Raw genomic sequence first — 19,083 nt, forward strand, 5'->3', positions numbered from 1 at the left:
ATTGACAGAACCAGTTCATAAGACTTAAAGATTTTTGAGGATCATATAGTCTCACTTTCTCATTTTAGAGATAACATTTAGGAAGACTTCTCTAAGTTGACTCTGCTATATAGGGGCTGAGCCAGAATTAGAACCCTAACCCTAAGGTCCCTGACTCTTAGTCTAATATTTTAGCTGTTGAGTCTGTGATACAAGTTTATTTTTTGTTTCTCTGAAGTCATACCAGAGGACTATGTGGCACTGACCATGCCTAAATTAAATCCTGGAGAAAGTATATACATAGGAATGTTGTATCTATAGGGGAGGTAGATGGGGAGGTGGGTAAAATAGGTGATGGGGATTAAGGAGTGCACTTGCTTAGATGAGTGCCAGGTATTGTATGGAAGTGTTGAATCACTATAGTATACACCTGAAAGTAATATTACATTGTATATTAACTTACTGGAATTTAAACAAAAACTTAAAAAAAATGTTAGTTCTAAGCAGAAATAACCTAAAGAAATAGAGGTAAAATTGAGGCACTTTTTGACTTCTGTGTCAAATATAAGAACTGGATATACATACATAGTATTTAAACTTTTCAAAAAAAATAATAAAAAGAATGTTGTGTTGAAGACAAGTGGTAAAGTGGATGCTGGTGACTTTATAGGAAAGACAATATCTACTTTAAACCAAGTTAAGCCTTTAGAGTAATGAGCTGACCCCTTGCCATGATCCAAAATTGAGGAGTTTTAAGATTTCATACTTATTCTGAATAAGGCTTAGACTTGTATAAGTCATCCTTTTTTTTCAGATGAATTTGCAACATTTTTTTCAAGTTATTTTTCTCTCAAATTTTCTGTTAATTTTGATTAATATTTAATCTTTAGAACAGGGTTAGAAATCTTTTTTTAAAATTAATTTATTTTTAAAATTATTTTTAATGTTTATTTACTTTTGAGACAGAGAGAGACACAGCATGAATGAGGGATGGTCAAAGAGAGAGGGAGACACAGAATCTGAAACAGGCTCCAGGCTCTGAGCTGTCAGCACAGAGCCCGACGCGGGGCTCAAACTCACATACTGTGAGATCATGACCTGAGCTGAAGTCGGTTGCTTAACCGACTCAGCCACCCAGGCGCCCCAGAAATCTTTTTTTTTTTTTTTTAAATCAAAGACCATTAGAAAACAAAAGAAAATCAGACAAATTCCTTATGTATCACCTCAAAATGACTTATGACAATTTTGACTTCTTTTTTCTTCTGAGTAGGCTAGGGAAGAAGCAAATAGTGTTCATTTCAATGAAATTCTTTTAATAGCAAGTTCAGGAAAACTTAGAACTTTTAAAAAGAGTATCCTAGCTTTATGTATAATTTATATATTTGGGCTAGTTTCTAGAGTAAAAAAGAAGGGCCCCTGGGTGGCTTAGTCTGTTGGGTGACTGACTCCTGGTTTCGGCTCAGATCATGATCTCATGGGTTCGTGAGATAGAGCTCCTGTGCTGTCAGCATCGAGCCTGCTTGGGAATCTCTCCCCCCACTCCCCCCCCCCCCCCCAACAAACCCTCTCTGTCTCTCTCTCCTCTCTCTCTCTCTCTCTCCTCTCTCTCTCTCTCTCTCTCTCTCTCTCTCTCTCTCAAACTAAATATTTTTTTAAAAAATTTTTTAACGTTTTATTTATTTTTGAGACAGGGAGAGACAGAGCATGAACGGGGGAGGGGCAGAGAGAGAGGGAGACACAGAATCGGAAACAGGCTCCAGGCTCTGAGCCATCAGCCCAGAGCCCGACGCGGGGCTCGAACTCACGAACCACGAGATCGTGACCTGAGCTGAAGTCGGACGCTTAACCGACTGAGCCACCCAGGCGCCCCTCAAACTAAATATTTAAAGTAAAATAAAATAAGTGGTGTCATACATTAAAAAAAAAAAAGAAAAAAGAGATAAGGGAGCCTAATGAAGAAGGAAGAGTAAAAGAATGAGGAGGAACAGAGATAATCAGGATTTGAAGAGTGGTGGAGAAAGAGCCATGAAATGAGAAAATGGGATACTTCTCCCTCAGAGTCGAGAGCAAGAATGACTGTGGCTGCTTGAGTAGCAGTGCATGTGAAGGAAGCTATGGTGGGGTCCCTGGGCAAAGCACAAACACAGGTCCCCAAGGTATAGAGAAGGAAAAGGAAAAGATCAGGGAGTGCATTTCTCTTCAAGGTCTTGGAGGCCTTACTTCACTAGCATTTTTCACCATTTCCCGGATTGTCTTGTCTTTGGTCCTGTGCCTCAGCCATGGTCTTCACCAGCCCGTAGACCAGCTCTTGATCCACTGTAGTTCCACAAGTGTTCACATGATTATTATGAATCTGCCAAGTGGAAGCTAGAGCGAGGATTAAATGATACAGTTACTTGAAAAGCTCTTGGAGCATGATTTATCATGTTGTTAGGTCCCCCAAATTGACAGCTATTACAAGAATTGTTAAGGTTTTCTTCTCCCCCTGTAAAATGAATCCTAACATTGGGAGTGCTTATATAAATATAAATCATGTTTCAAACATTTGAATTGAGTCTTTGATATAAAACTTTAGAAATAGATATGTGGTCATTTTCTTAATGGCATGTTGAAGCTGAATTGAATAAAAATATTGTTGGTCAAGTCTAAATACACCAAAAATTTGAATTATAGCTCATTTTCTCTTTCTCTTTGTAGTGATTTAAAGGGAGTGATAGTCACTCTGAGTGATGATGGTCACTTGCAGTGTTCATACCTGGGGACAGACCCTTCTTTTTTCCAAGCTCCAAAAGTTGAATCTAGAGAACTACACTATGAAGAACTTGATATAGAACTGAAAGAACTTCAGAAAATCATCAAAGATGTTAATAAATCGCAAGGTATCTCATTTGCAATTCTGTATTATGTGATTTTAGTATTCATTATAAAATTTATATGTGGATAATGTTTTGAATATATTAGTTAAATTTCTCCTCCAGGCTTAATTAAAATCATATTTGTAAAAACAATATTGCTGTTTAGAATACGAGGTCTTTGTACTTAGTTTGTATTTTATAGCTTGTGAAAAAAATATCCTATTTAAGGTAATGTTTTTGTTAGTGTGTTTCAGGGACAGTACTATCTAATTTTTTTCCTTAAACTCTTAAGAAAGGAACAAAGTATTTATTTGGGTAGTGGTTTCAGGACCCGAGAAGAGCATTATACTCTAGGGTGGTCACTTAGTAACTTCTAATATCCCTGAAAACATTTTAGTTGCTTCTTCTAAAAGAAACCAAAGCAGTACATGAGTTACCCACTTGGTTGCTAAAATGGTGGTCATTTGTAGCTTTGCGATATAATTTAGCTCTGCAGTTAATTAGCCATCTAAATGGCGTGTAGCCTGCAGTATGCTGATTTCTAATGAGTCAGAGGCTGATATTTTCAGTTTCTGGGTTTTGAACAACTCAATACTATCTTACTTTGAGATTCACAAGGGTATAATTTTATTGTAAATTAAAAGGAGAAATAAAATACCAATCTTGCAGTTTAATTGGACATGTGAAAAACATTATTTTAAGTTTTCTTCTCACAGTCAGGTAAAAGTATTTTTTTAATGAGAAAAAATATGAACTATTTTCACATAAGAAATGTTAAAACAAGTAGTTACAATAAAAGCGCAGGGCATTAAAAGCCAATCAAAACACCAGAGCCAATCTTAATCCTGATCCAATCACTTTACTAGATTTAACTATTTTTGAGTCTCCATTACCAAGACAGATTTAGAGGAATTTAGATAATATACCTTAAAAATATGATTATTAAAGTCAAATTATTATGCCTTGGCTTCACAATGTCCTTTTTAGAAGTTTTGAAAGTAAACCAGTGAAACTTAGGTCTCTTAAGTACCTCTAATTACAGAAAACCTGTTTGTTGTCTACAGCCCCCTGTCAAATGGAGAATGGTTAACATTGGATGTGTCACATTGCAATATACAATCCCTCCCCCCCCCCCATTTTTGATACTGGTGTTTTGGGGATTAATGAAATTATAAGTCTCTTTTTGTCATTTAAAAATATAATTGGAGAAGAGTGGCATATATATGAAATGTGAAATTTCCAGAGTTCATTAAATAAATTTAATGTGGCTTTTCACATTAGATTTTGTGTCTTGAGATTTTGCCCTTCCCATAAACTATGTGCTAATGATATTTTGATTAACACTCAATTGTGTAAAAGAGTTCTCAGAAAAATCCTTTACAGCTAAAAGTTTTTTTCTGTGACCATAGTGATACCCTTGAGTGAGAAGGGTTGGGCTACTTTTAAAGTTGTCATTACCTTGATCCTTCTGTGTACTTGAAATAACTGCTAATTAAGCTAGGGATGTGCCCACAGACTTGGTGTAAAGTTCATTATTTACATAACCTCAAATTTTACTTAATATTTAAAGTTCCCTGCCCCTTCTTTGCCATCATTTAGTCGTACCAAAAAAACAAAACAAAACAAAATAAAAAAACCAACAGTAACAACAACAAAAAAACCCAAAGAGAAACTTGTAAGAAAGAGGACTTTTAAAATATATTATTTCCAGATATTGAAAACATTTAGTATTGTGTAACCTTATATAACTGTGGTATATTTGTTTATTAAAATACCTGTAATTAGGGGCACCTGGGTGGCTCAGTCAGTTAAGGGTCCAACTTCGGCTCAGGTCGTGATCTCTCAGTTCATGGGTTCGAGCTCCGCGTCAGACTCTGTGTTGACAGCTAAGAGCCTGAAGTCTGCTTCGGATTCTGTGTCTCCTTCTCTCTCTGTTCCTCCCCTGCTCGTGCTCTGTCTCTGTCTCTCTCTCTTTCAAAAATAAAGGTTAAAAAGTTTTTTAAAAAAACCCTGTAATTATATAAAAGCACCAAATCATTTCATTGCAGAAGATTATGAGAAGTTAAAACTCTGAACTTTTTGATGACCTCATTATTCGTTTAAATGCCACTTATTTTAGTATAGTGACTTTAACTTGCAAAAATAAGTTCACAGTCTTGTGGATTATTTTCAGTACTTAGAGCTTTTTTATTTCTTCAAAGCAAGAGTTTCAGCAAAATTTAAAGCCAATTTAAAGAGTACATTTCGTTGTACACATGGTGTATATTATCTACTGTAATAAAAGTGTTTTTGAAGCTGATTTTATGTGTGTAACTTATATGAGGAATGTATGTTGTAAGCATGAAATTATAGTAATAATTTCTGTATGGCTCATGGGTTTTGAAGCTTTTCATACTCATTAGTGTGAATCCTGCCTAACATTTCTTTTACCAGTAGTCAACAACATCTGTCGGTAGGCACTTTCAAAGACAGAAGTTTCTTATGATTTAGCCAGTTGATCATGTTCTCTGCTGGGGTGGGTGTGAAGGAATGGGTATGGTATTGAGATAGCCTCCTACACAGTTGTGTATTCAGGAAGGGAAAGAGAACAGTAAGAACGGGGCATATAGTTTGTGTGTGTTTTTTAAGTTTTTAATGTTTATTTGAGAGAGAGAGAGAGAGATAGAGAGAGAGAGAGAGCTCAAGTGGAGGAGGGGCAGAGAGAGAGGGAGACACAGAATCTGAAGCTGGCCCCAGGCCCTGAGCTGTCAGCACAGAGCCAGACACAGAGCTTGAACTCAAGAACTGTGAGATCATGACATCCGAAGTTAGATGCTTAACTGACTGAGCCACCCAGGCGCCCCAAGAAAGGGGCATATAAATGAAAGTCTGTACCCCATTGGAAATAAGTCTAGGGTAACTAAATTGTCTTTACCATTGAGTACTAGAAGTATTTGTGCTTGGTGACCTTGTTGGGAGATGTATTGTTTAGGGCTATGTCTGGCTGCACGTAATACCATACTCAAATAAGGTGGCTTAAACAAGGTAGAGGTTTATTTCTTTCCCATGGAAAAGAAGTCCAGTGATGGGCAAACCAGGGTTGGTTTGGCAATTCCACTGTCATCAGGGACTCCAGTTCCTTCTATCCCAGGGTCATCTATTGGTCCAGGAAGGCTTCTGGAACTCCTGCCCTCACATCTGCAGCTGAGTCAGCCCCCTTAAGGATCTTTCCTGGAAGCCACACCCTGAGCAGCTTCTACTCACATCTTACTGGCCACTCCAAGCTGCAAAAGAGGCTGGGAAATATAGTGTTTCAGCTGAGCACTTTGTTGCTTAGAATAAAATTGGGCTTCCTTTAGTAAAGAACTAAAGAGTGGCTATTGGGTAGGTGGTGAACAGTCTTTTGTACTCTCTGCATAAGGTATGGAAATTCCTACACCGAATATTGCAATACTGGTGGGAATGCCTGATGGCAGTCGTAGGCAATTCTTCTCTTTGTGAGACAGCTGATTCCTGTGGCATCATCCAAGAACTTTCCATGTTTTTAGTCAGTCATCCTTGGTGAGTGAAGGACGTTTCCTCTCAGGGTCACAGGGTAATTTCGGCAGTTCCAGGTATTATGTGCAAATATGATTTCCAGGGAAAAGAGAGATATTTCTCCCAGGTCTCCCATTTTATTATGGGGAAATAGCTTTCCTAGAAGCCTGTGCCAGCATCCCCCATTTCTAACTTCCCTCACCTCATGTCTGCCAGGATTAAGCCCCACACTTATGCCTAAAACAACAAATGGTCAGGGGAATGAAATCACCATGATTGGATCTGACCAATCCAATGACTTTGAGGTGAAAGTGAATGTCTCAGCAGAATTAGGGCTATGCCACAAAGGAGGAGGAGTGGAAAGTGCATGTTAGGTGGGAGCCAGTAGTTGGTTTTATACACACACACATACACACACACACACTGTTTTTAAAAAACAGACTATATTGTGTGTGTGTGTGTATGTACGTACATATATATATCACATATATGTTACACACATATACATGTGCGTACATATTGTTTCCTGTTTATTTAGGATCTCTGTCAGTTGTTCATCATATCTCATTGTGCACTGTAAACGTTTTTATAAATTGTGAAATTTTAAGTTGTGAAAAAACCATGAATATGGTGAAAATAATTCTAATCATACTAAAAGGGTAAACCCCCAGATCCTGGTTCCACTAGATTATTTAAAGGTAACCTTTATCAAGAGTGTTTGTGTATTCTTTAAAAAATTTTTCATGTTTATTTAATCGTTTTTACATGAATATGTGCATGTTAGATCCATTGTACTACATTATAATGTAATGTAATTCCTTTTTGTAATTAATAGGCACATCTTGGAGTTCTTTTCTTATCAGTGTATAAAGTTGGATAGCACTTTTACTTATAGCTTTGGATCATTGCACATTGTGGATAGTCCACCATTTCCCTATTAATAGAAATATAGAGATACAGGTTGTTTTTGTTTTTTTAAAGAATTTATTTTTAAATGATTTTTTAATTTTTTTTTTTTTTTTTTTTTTTTTTTGAGAGAGAGAGACAGAGCATGAGTTGGGGAGGCACAGAGAGAGAGAGAGGGAGACACAGAATCCTAAACAGGTTCCGGGCTCTAAGCTGTCAGCACAGAGCCCAATGTGGGGCTTGAACTCACAAACTATGAGATGATGACCCAAGCTGAAGTTGGATGCTTAACCAACTGAGCCACCCAGGTGCCCCTGTTTTGTTTCTATTAGCTACTAGCAGCCAAGAACCTCCTTGAGAATGTCTGTGAGTATTAGATAAATGCTAAGGAGTAGAATTGTTAGGTTACAGGATATATATGTTTTACATTTTGATGGTTCTGACCAACTTACCTTCAAAAAGATTGTACTAGTTTGGCTTCTACCAGCAGTGTTAAGGAGAGGGCATTGAAATTCCCAACACTGGTTAGTCACTGGGTTACATCTTAGCTAATAACTTTGAGAAAGATAATTTCTCTTTAAAATATTATAGCCGGGGAAGAATTATCATCAGGTTTCTAATTCTGTAATGTATTAGTTTTCAACTGTGACTATGTTTGTGGGATTGCTTTTTGATAATATGATATAGAGAAACCTTTTTTTTTAACTATATACAACAGGTTTACTTTATGATTAAATATTATTTTTCTTTTTAAATTACAGGTATCTGGCCCATGACTGAGAGAGAAGATGACTTGAAAGTTTCTGCCATGGTTTCTCCTAAATTTGATTCAGTGTCTGTAGGTTTATTTGCAGACTTTAAAAGGGTTTATGGTAGTGTTGGACTCTGCTGATTTGGGATCAATGTGTATTGATTCAAATTTCTGGTCCCAGATAGAAACTTTAAGGAGATTAACAACTTTTAGTCTTTATTATTTTCTGGAACAAACATTTCCAATCTCTTAGTGAGGAGTTCCTTAGGCAGGATTTTAGTCTAAAAAAGGGGGAGGAAGGGGCAGAAATAGAAGAGCTTTTCTTACTCTACTTAAAAAAATTTTTTTTTTTAGTGTTTATTTTTGAGGGAGAGAGACAGAGACAGAGTGCAAGCTGGGAAGGGGCAGAGAGAGAGGGAGACACAGAATTCAAAACAGCTCAGCTGTGCTGAGCTGTCAGCACAGACCCTGACACAGGGCTTGAAGTGACAAACTGTGAGATCATGACCTGAGCTGAAGTTGGACATTTAACCAACTGAGCCACCCAGACGCCCCATTTAATCAACTTTTTTAAAAAACTTTTTCAGTACCAGAATATTGAGATAATCGCAATCCAGGTGAATAATACTGACCACACAAGAGATAATGTCCATGAAAGGCCTAGCTCAGGGTTTGCTAATTTCCAGTCTGTAATACATTATAGTGGTTATGTTGGTGGTGGTGGGTGGGGGGGAGAGGGGTCTTTGTGTGTTAGTTTAACAGTAAACAGTTGGACCAGGAATTATTTTTCCTTATTTCTATCTGTGTGACCCAAGGCATGGTATTTAATTTTCTTAGTCTCAATTTTTCTCATCTGTAAAATGGGAATAATAATAGAATCTACTTTGTTGAAGTGTTATGATAATTACCCCCCACAGCAGCAGCATCATCATCATCATCATCATCATCATCATCAAATTACATTTTAGTTCTAGCATTATCATTATCATCACCACCACCACCCCACCATGTGTTCCACTAGTCTTGTCCACTGCCATATCCTTAGTGTCTGTCACATAATGAGTGCTCAGTGTATTTTGCTATATAAATGAATGGAGATGAGAAACCAGAAGCATGAAGGAGGGCCCGTCCTTTGTTGTGTTGCCCCATCTCCTTGTTTAGTTTTCTGTAAGTACTCATTAGATTATAATTGGTTAGGTCTCACTGCCTGCAGTTTGGGCAAATCTGTTAGGTTTATCTGTGTCTAAACCAGAAGTTGATCAATTTTGGCAAGTGATCAAACGCACTGGTTTTTACTGTATTAGGAGTTCATGTCCTATAATTTTACCTAGGAAATGACTTCGATATTTAGGTATCAGAGCATAATATAGTAAGTACTTGTCCTAAGTTTTCAAAGATTAATCTTAGTATAAAGAGCCAATCCAAGCAGTGACAAAAATCACGTTAACATTGCCATAATATAGTAAGTTGGGTATACTTAAAAAAAAAAAAAGTACTATATATGAAAGAAACATTCACCCAGCTGAGTCACATAGTAGAGGCACTGTTTTAAACATTGGCTATTCAGCACACACCATTTCTCACTCTACCTGAAGGGTGTAGTCTAAGTGGAACATTTTTGCTTAGTTAGCTGACGAATGTACACACATTTTCTTGCCTTGGAAATGATTCCTATTTTCCTTTGGGCAACTTACATAATTTTTTCTAGGTTCCCTTAAAACAGGCTCTTTGGTAGGAGGAATTCCCTTTCCTTTCTTTAGCAACTTTTGATCTTTGTAGGAAAAGGCCTTAGGTAATAGCACTATATTGTAATGTATATTTCCCTATTGGTAACTCAGAGTGCTGTTTCCTCTTAACTAGGTGTCTCTTTCCAGTTTCATTTTCTGTGTCTTACTGTTTTTTTTTTCTTAAGAGATTCCTGAGAGTATCATGTTCATCCCATTGGAAAACACTAGCCCAACGATTTATGTGGCTATGGTGCCATGGTGTCTTTGTGTAGCTATTTCTCTTTGGCTATAATTTTTTGTTCCCAAAAGACTGCTGTCCTTGAAGTATCTGGGTGTTTAGACATGGATTGAAAAGAGCAAGAAACAGGAGAATGTTGGTTTCTCTTCTAGATCTGTGGACAGCTAAAAGTAAAACATTTCCTGGATTTTAGGTTATACTAGAGCACAAAGCTTGGCTAAATATTTTATTTTGTCATTATTATCAAAGCGCACATCTAAAAAGTAATATAATTTATAATACAATGAGGTCTTTTATAGAGGAGACAAGCATTGCTATTCTAGCTTCTGGATTGAGAAGATGGATCAGAGTTCATATATGGTTTTCTGTGGAATCATATATAGAATATGAGTCTCCCAGCTCTTTTTATAATAAGAGCAGTAGCGAGCCTGATGTGGGGTTCAAACTCATGGACTCATGAAGTCATGAATCATAAGATTATGACCTGAGCTGAAGTCAGATGCTCAATCAACTGATCCACTGAGTCACCCTGAATCTCTCAACTGTTAATTATGCTGGTACCCATTACACTGAAGCAATCCCTGTTGCCTAGTAGTGGATTAGTTTTTCTTAGTAAAACAATTTCAAATAAGTTAACTAAAAACACAATGGATCTATTCATTGGTTGGATTAGTGATTTTATGATCTTAATTGTTCCCCACAAGTGGGTATTATTAGAAAATGTTACCCCTTGTTCTTATTCTGTTATCGAGTTAGCATTTTTTCCTCTCAATCTAGAACTCTAATATATAAATTATAACTTATAAGGAAATGTTTGCTTCATTATATTATGCTCTGAATTATTTAAAAGGTAGGATCAAGTAACCCAGGCTGATGCTCAAAGAGTGACCTAGTTTATGATATGAGCTCATAAACAAATAGATTTATTTTCTAGGTGTAAGGCCGCTGAAGCTTTATATCATTAGTTATATGTCTTAGATACATATTATTAGTATTTTTTAATTTTTTTAATGTTTATTTTTGAGAGAGAGAGTATGATCAGGGGAAGAGCAGAGAGAGAGGGAGACACAGAATCCATAGCAGGCTCCAGGCTCCCCACTGTCAGCACAGAGCCTGATGCAGGGCTCAAACCCATGAACCGTGAGATTATGACCTGAGCCAAAGTCGGACGCTTACAGGACTGAGCCACCCAGGTGCCCCACGTATCAATCAGAATAAAACATACCCTTGGCAAGTTGAAAATACAAGGACCAGGGCACCTGGGTGGCTCAGTCGGTTAAGTGTCCGACTTCAGCTCAGGTCATGATCTCACGGCTCGTGAGTTCGAGCCCCGCGTCGGGCTCTGTGCTGACAGCTCAGAGCCTGGAGCCTGTTTCAGATTCTGTGTCTCCTTCTCTCTCTCTGACCCTCCCCTGTTCATGCTCTGTCTCTCTCTGTCTCAAAAGTAAATAAACATTAAAAAAAAATTAAAAAGAAAATACAAGGACCTAAAAAGAATGGCATAATGCTTATCTGTGAAATACAAGGAACCCTTCTGCATAATATAAAGAATGAATTAATAGAATTAGTTTCAACATTTAAGTAAATTTGGCGAGAGAGTGGTTTGACAAAAATACTATTGACAAAATATGTGACCTTCTCTTTCCTTTTTTGGAAAAGGTTTTTATCAGTTCATTACTTTGCAGTTGAAGGCATTCAAAAAGCCACATTGACCCTTTTAGTCTGCCATTAGAGTGATAAATCCTTTATTGTTCCCTATTTTGATGGTGGGAAGTATATATTGCACCCATTGTGTTTACTCATTGACGGACATGTTAATTTGAATCCATTCTTTCCTCTCTTCTTTTCTCAATTCTGTGTTTACAGCAAGCTGCTGATGTTGAAGTGGGAACTGACCTTGTCCCTTCAGTCACAGTGAAGGTATTGTGCCATGATTCTAGACTATAATGTGCAAACAATGTTACACATTTCATCACATCTGTCAATGTTGTCACTCTATAAGTAGCTTTTGGAAATGTAAAACAAGCACTTGAAATTTGTACATTTCCCTTAGCTTTGGGTAGCAAAGATAACCTTTATTGTTTCCGACGAATATAAAACTGACAATTGTATTCATAGTAGTGTTATGTAATATTAATAATTCTTATGACTTATGCTTACTATTACATTTAAATGATGCAGGGCCTTTTTTCTGGAAACAAAATTAACATTTTGAATATGTTAAAGGACTTGTGTCATGTGCCTACCATTTATGATAGACCAACCAGTTGATTGCATCATTATATATATTTTGGGGGATTACATGAATGCTAATATCTTTCTTGTATGTGTAATTATGTGTGTGTTTGAGAAGAATTTCCAGTCATCTACCTGGCATAGCATTAGCTTTAAATGGATGTATTTATAGCAAGAAAATATTAAATGAAGAAGCCACAAAGTAGGGTAGTGACAAATTGATAGTACTAAAAAAATAGAATATGAAGGATGTGGTTTTGGTTAAAATTTTTAGTCCTGTCGTTGTAGAATTTTAGAACTAGAACTCAAATGTAGAACCCTCTTAAGGCATTTAGATTAAAGTGTGGTAATCAGTCAGCACATTATTAAGCTGAAAATATTTATCACTGCCCAGACGTTGGAGCCAGGAAAAGTTGTGGATCTTGGCGATTTGCTTAGTCAAAACTTGGACGGGGCTTTATATTTTCTTAGATTATGGGTTGCTGTCCTTGGAGGAGCTTGACAGGGCACCAGGCTTTACCAATTGTGTTCGCTTACACTGGACCCAGCGGGTGGCCCAAGTGTGGGGATCTTTGGTAGAAGTTGAAGGGAGCCCAATCTTGTAACAGTTTCCTAAGCTAATTTTTTTGGATTCTTGCCACTGGAAACAAGGGTGGTCTTTCCCCAGTTCTCCCTCCCCCGTATCCAATCAAAGCCTCTATCTCATTAATACTTTTGAGTCTGGAAAAGTATTAGTGGCAAGAAATCAAACACTTAAGAAAAAAAAAAAACAAAAAAAAAACCCTGCAGAGTTCCAGGAATGATCTATAGACTTTTGTGTAGAGAAACTTCTTTTATATCTTTCTACTGATACTGTTCATACACACACATAATAATTTAGGAACACACTATAAATCGCAAAAAGAAATCTTGTACTTAAATCAGATGACGTTGCTCATGCTAATTCCTCCACCCCCCCCCCCCCCCCCCCCCCCCCCGCCCAACTACTAGTTATTGCTATAAGTAAATACACCTTTCTCTCCCATGGAGTTCTTAGGCTTTAGTGTGTAATAATAGCCATCTTAAAATGATGGTATGACACCACTGGAAAATTCTCCTTCGTTAGTGGAAGTTAAACTGTATTTGAGAATGACTAAGTCTCCACTCTTTTCCTTATTGCCATTATAAGAGTATGAGAAAGAACATAACACATGAGGATTGCATAAAATCAGCTGGGCTTATACAGCAGACACAATGACTTCCTGATTCTGTCTGACAGTTTCTATACAAATTTTGCTATAAATCTCTCCTTATAGCCTTTTATAACAACAGCAGCCAAGATATATAACCATGCAAGTTTCCATCATAATAAATCCTGTTAATTGAGAAAATTTTTCCATCCGTTCCAAGTGAATGAAGATGTGGCTACCTTGAGTATGTGTGCATGATGCGTGACCGTCTATTCCAGGCAACTAAGGCAGAGTGGTTGCTCATACCTGGCCTTTGGAGTCATATTTATATTATCTAGGATAAATATTTGGTATTGTATTTCCTAAGGATGATATTTCATTTTGTTAGAATCAGAAAACAACATGGAAAATTCTTGTATTAATGTTTTATATTTTCTCCTTAATATTCTGTAATTATGTTTCTCTTAAAATATGAGGTTTATGATCTAGCCAAGCCTTTAACTCTTTTTTTTTTTTTTGGCTCAAACACAGGTCTTCTTTGTTCCTCTAGGTTTTTTTTTTTTTTTTTTTTGTTACACATCTCCTTGATTCACATTTGAAAGTGCCTAGCCCATTGTTGGGATTTAATAAATCTGTGCATTAGAGATATCATGATCTTGCTAACAATGTAAAATTGTGTGATCATTGTCTAAGTCCACATTGTTATGCCAGGTAGAGTCAGAATGTCTGTTTTCTTACAAGTGGCTTATTACTACTTTAAGGATTTTTTATTTTCACTTTTAAAACTAAGCTCTTATGATACATTCCTGGTGATGGTTTTCAACTCTCTTGCACATATTGGCTTGTTGATCTTGGGCATGTTATTTCTGAACCTCATTTTTTAATTTTATTACTTTAATTTTCTAAAAGTTTATTTTAGAGAGAGAGAGTGTAGGGGAGAGGAGCAGCAGAAATGAGAGAGAGCGAATCTTAAGCAGGCTCCATGCTTAGCTCAGAGCCTGATGTGGAGCTCAATCCCATGACCCTGGGATCATGACCTGAGCTGAAATCAAGCGTGGGGTGCCCAATCGACTGAGCCACCCAGGTGCCCCTCAGAACCTCTGTTTCAAAAATTTGTTTTTAACATTTATTTATTATTGAGAAACAGAGCGAGACAGAGCATGAATGTGGGAGGGACAGAGAGAGGGGGAGACACAGAATCAGAAGCAGGTTCCAGGCTCTGAGCTGTTACCACAGAGCCCGACTCTGGGCTCTAACTCACAAACCACGAGATCATGACCTGAGCTGAAATTGGACGCTTAACCGACTGAGCCAACCAGGCGCCCCTGAACCTCTGTTTTTAAACTGTAAAATGGGATTACTTTGTTATTTGCAGTTATTTTGAGGCTTAACCACGGTTGAGTGAGAGCATGTGCTCTGGATTCTGGCAGACAGAAGATAAATTCTTAATCAGAGTGGCCTTGGGCAAATTATTTAGTCTCTCTGAGACAAAGTTTTCTCTATTTCAGAATGTTGTGAAAATTAAATGAGATAATGCACATAAATAATTTATTAGCATGGTTCCATGAATATAGAGAGCTGCTATATTATATTAATTATATTATATTAATTATATAATTAATATATTAATATAATATAATATTATCAATTTTATTTTAAAATATATGTATAGACTTGCATGGTATTATTATTAATAGTAAAATAGTTGTATCCTACTTATGTAGTAGACTTAGCTATTTGGAGGAATGTTGTCTGTGGTGCTTGTGTAGTTTCTTCTTCCCATAATTACCATCAAGATTTTACTATGTTATGTTGTTTATAATGCTCAGACATCATGAAGGAAGCTTTGCTTTGTGGTATGCAGATTCCCTTCATTCATTCCCAGAGCTTGTAAAGTAAAAATTGAGGATTCATGGTTCATTTGCTATTGAACAAATGGCAAATTGTATTTATTTGCATCAAGAGTTATCCTTTAAAAATTTCACTTTGCAAGTCAACATTTTTGTGTTTAACTTATTTTTTAAGTTGTACAGAATACCCACATCATTTAAAGTGAATACAAGATGGTTATTGAATCTAATTGTATGTATATAATATTTATGGCCCAGTTAGATATTCCTGTATATTGTTTCTTTCTCTATAGTATGTGTGTGTATGTATACATTATGTATGTATATATATGCAAAATATATATTAAGGACTAAGTGATACATGCCTTTTACTTAAGAGAAATTTGAAAACTACTTTTTTCTTTTAATTTTTATTTATTTTTGAGAGAGAGAGACAGAGCATTAGCAGTAAAGGGGCAGAGAAAGAGGGAGACACAGAATCCGAAGCAGGCTCCAGGCTCTGAGCTCTCAACACAGAGCCTGATGTGGAGCTTGAACTCACAAATTGTGAGATCATGACCTGAGCTGAAGTCAGACGCCCAACCGACTGAGCTACCCAGGTGCCCCTGAAAACTGCTTTTCTTAAAAATAAATATATCCTTGCTTTATATGAATTAATCATGAAATGTATTTATCTCATATGTTAGAGTTCAATAACTAGACTGAAAACTCCTCCACAGCAAAAGCTCTATAGAAGTATGATTCTTAATTCTGGTAGTACATGGTTATCATCTGGGTAGCCAAAAACAAAATACCAATACCCAGGCCTACACCCCCCCCCCCCCCCCCCCCCCCCCCCGCCAGAGATCTTGACTCAGTTGGTATACGAGCCCTACCTGGGCAGTTGACTATGATAAGTCTGCTTTGTAACCTATGTGGATGAATTCATCTAAATGAAACTGTTCAAAGACTGGGACTTTAAGGAGACAAAATCCAAAGAGAGAATATGCCCAGTGGGAGTCAGATCTTTAAGCTTTTTCTTTGATAGCCTCAAAAAGATGCCCCTTAGTGCTGTGGCCCAGTAAAAATCCGTGGGCCTGATGTTTTCTGCTGATGCTTCTCCTCCGGGGCAGTGAGAGAAGCCCTGGCCTTCTGTACCCATGCCCGTCCTGTTTCCCAGTCACACTGTTACCCCAGAGTTCTTAGCTTTTGGTTCTAATTTCAGTGGGAGGGTTTTCTTAGCATCACCATATAAGAGCACCAGTTTAGAATTGCAGCCAGCTGAGATGTGCAGCAGTCAATATTGCCATTCTTTGATATTTTCTAGAATTAGTTACGTCATGTATTTTTGTGTTAAGCCATGGAATAAAGTGTGGTGCTTTGATATGTATCTAGACTAGTAAATATCCACTTACCAAGGAAATCATTAGAGAATAATTAATTTATGTAAAAGGTGGTTTACTGATACTAGATAAATCAGTTGCCACATCTATATATGAAAAGAAGAATGAACACCAAATATTTCATGATGTAATTATTTACCAACCACAGGGCAGATTTTTCCTTTGATTTTGCTAGGACATTTTTAATAGCTTTATTGAGATATAATTCACATAGCATACCATATACTCATTTAAATTCAGTGATTTTTACTGTATTTGCAGAGTTGTGGAACCATCACCACAATTTAATTTTAGAACATTTCGTCCCTCCTGAAAGTAACCTCATACCCATTAGCTATCACTTCCTGTTCCTTTTCCCTGTCCCATCTTCCAGCCCTCCTCTACTTCCATCCCTCAGCGACTTCTAATCTATTTTCTGTCTCTATTGATTTGCCTATCCTGGACATTTCATATAAATGGGATCCTACAATATGTGGTTCTTTGGGACTAGCCTCTACCCCTTAGCATGACGTTTTAAAGGTATACCCATATTGTAGTATGTGCCAGTACCTTATTTCTTTTGATTACTGAATGCCGTTTCATTGTAAGGTACCATATTTTGTTTATTCATTCATCAGTTGATGGATATTTGGGTTGTTTCTATTTTGGCTGTTGTGAAGAGTGCTGCTGTGAAACTTATGTACAAGTTTTTGGGTGGGCATATGTTTTCATTTCTCTTGGCATGGAATTGTGAGGTTGTATGGTAAATTTATGCTTAATTTTTTAAGAAACTGTTGTTAAATTATTTTCTTGTGTGGCTATACCATTTTCCATTCCCATCAGCCATATACGAAGCTTCTAGTTTCCTCATATTCTTGCTAACACTTATTTTTGTCTTATTTTGATTATAACATTTTAGTAGATGTGTAGTAGTATCTCGTAGATTTAATTTGCATTTCGTTGTGATTAACAATAGTGAGCAGTTTTTCATGTACTTGTTTGGCTATTTCTATTTCTTTGGAGAAAAGTCTGTTCAACTTCTTTGTCCAGTTTCTAGTGGGTGGAATCCACCACTTCTCTACTTACCAGTAACTACTACTTACATTGTGTTTTAAAAGACTGCTCATTTTTTTTTTTTTCAACGTTAATTTATTTTTGGGACAGAGAGAGACAGAGCATGAACGGGGGAGGGGCAGAGAGAGAGGGAGACACAGAATCAGAAACAGGCTCCAGGCTCTGAGCCATCAGCCCAGAGCCCGACGTGGGGCTCGAACTCACGGACCGTGAGATCGTGACCTGGCTGAAGTCGGATGCTTAACCGACTGCGCCACCCAGGCGCCCCAAGACTGCTCATTTTTTTCAGATGTTTCCTAATTATTTGTTAGTGATTTTTTACATATTTGTGCTATCCTATCAATCTGGATAAAATTTAATTTTTTATTAATAACAATTTCTATTTCCTTAGGTCACATTGCAGAATCGACTGGCTTTGCAAAAAGCCAAATTATCAGTTTATGTGCAACCACCTTTAGTATTGACTTGTGATCAGTTCACCTTTGAATTTATGGGTAAGTGTTCTGTTTTGGCTTAAAATATATCGTGGTGTGATGTTTTCTATTAATTAAAATTTTTTTGTTAGTATGTTTATTTGATGGCTATATTTTTTGTCTGAATAGTGAGACTGGTGTCTTTCTAAAAAGATTTCAGTGATTGTGTTGTTTTGCTTCTGTTTTCCCTCCAAACATCAAGCGTGAATGATACTTTTTAAAAAATAGCAACATTCAATGAATGGTTGTTGAGCTGAAGTAATTACAGATTTTCAAGTGCTTTCCTCAGCTAGATGGGCCTGTAATTGTACTTAAATGCTGTAATTTGGAAGGCTTTCTTTATTGGTGTTTGTCTAGTCAGCTGTTTATTGAATCAGTAATGTTTGAAGAAAGGACATTGGCTTTGGAGTCTGGCCTGAATTTGAATCATGGCTCTTACATGTACCTGATGTGTAACCTTTGGCAAACTACTTGAGTAATTACTCCGAGCCTCAGTTTCTTTTAATCTGCAGAAAGGGGATATTGATATCTGTCTTGCAGGGCATTTTTGAGGTTTAGTTAGAAAATGAATCTATGTAAGATATCTGTAATAATGCCTAAAATAGTAGACTGGTCATAAATGGCAACTCTTAGTAAGATTTCTTTGCACAGTATCTCTCAGGCCCTACGATTTATATCCAAGTTGTCATTAGTTCTATTAAAAAGATTTATGATTTATCTTTCTAATCTTTTTCTTTCTTCATTTACTGCTGCTGATCCTATATTGTATTCATGAAATCAAGAACATGTTTCTCTCTTTTGCTTTTGTATAACCAACCCTTACTTGAATGCCTGGCATATACGGGGAACTTAATAAATATTAACCAAATCGCTGAATGAATGGATGAATGGTTGATATAATCTTATAGGTGATATCCAATCATTGGATTCTAACTTTATTTTCTAATTT

The 19,083-nt window shown here is 36.8% G+C and overlaps 1 protein-coding gene across 13 annotated transcripts in view; it reads left to right on the forward strand.

The window, feature by feature from the left end:
• BBS9 (Bardet-Biedl syndrome 9) overlaps positions 1–19,083 on the forward strand; it is a 448,679-nt gene that overhangs the window by 179,078 nt on the left and 250,518 nt on the right. For all 13 annotated transcript variants that reach the window (XM_045052590.1, XM_045052584.1, XM_045052588.1 and 10 more), the window contains 4 exons: positions 2,677–2,858; positions 8,018–8,094; positions 11,839–11,892; positions 18,053–18,155. In XM_045052590.1, coding sequence (XP_044908525.1) covers positions 2,677–2,858; positions 8,018–8,094; positions 11,839–11,892; positions 18,053–18,155 — 416 coding nt within the window. The remainder of the gene's footprint in view (positions 1–2,676; positions 2,859–8,017; positions 8,095–11,838; positions 11,893–18,052; positions 18,156–19,083) is intronic.

Source organism: Felis catus, chromosome A2 (assembly GCF_018350175.1).
Source record: "Felis catus isolate Fca126 chromosome A2, F.catus_Fca126_mat1.0, whole genome shotgun sequence".
NCBI lineage: Eukaryota > Metazoa > Chordata > Mammalia > Carnivora > Felidae > Felis > Felis catus.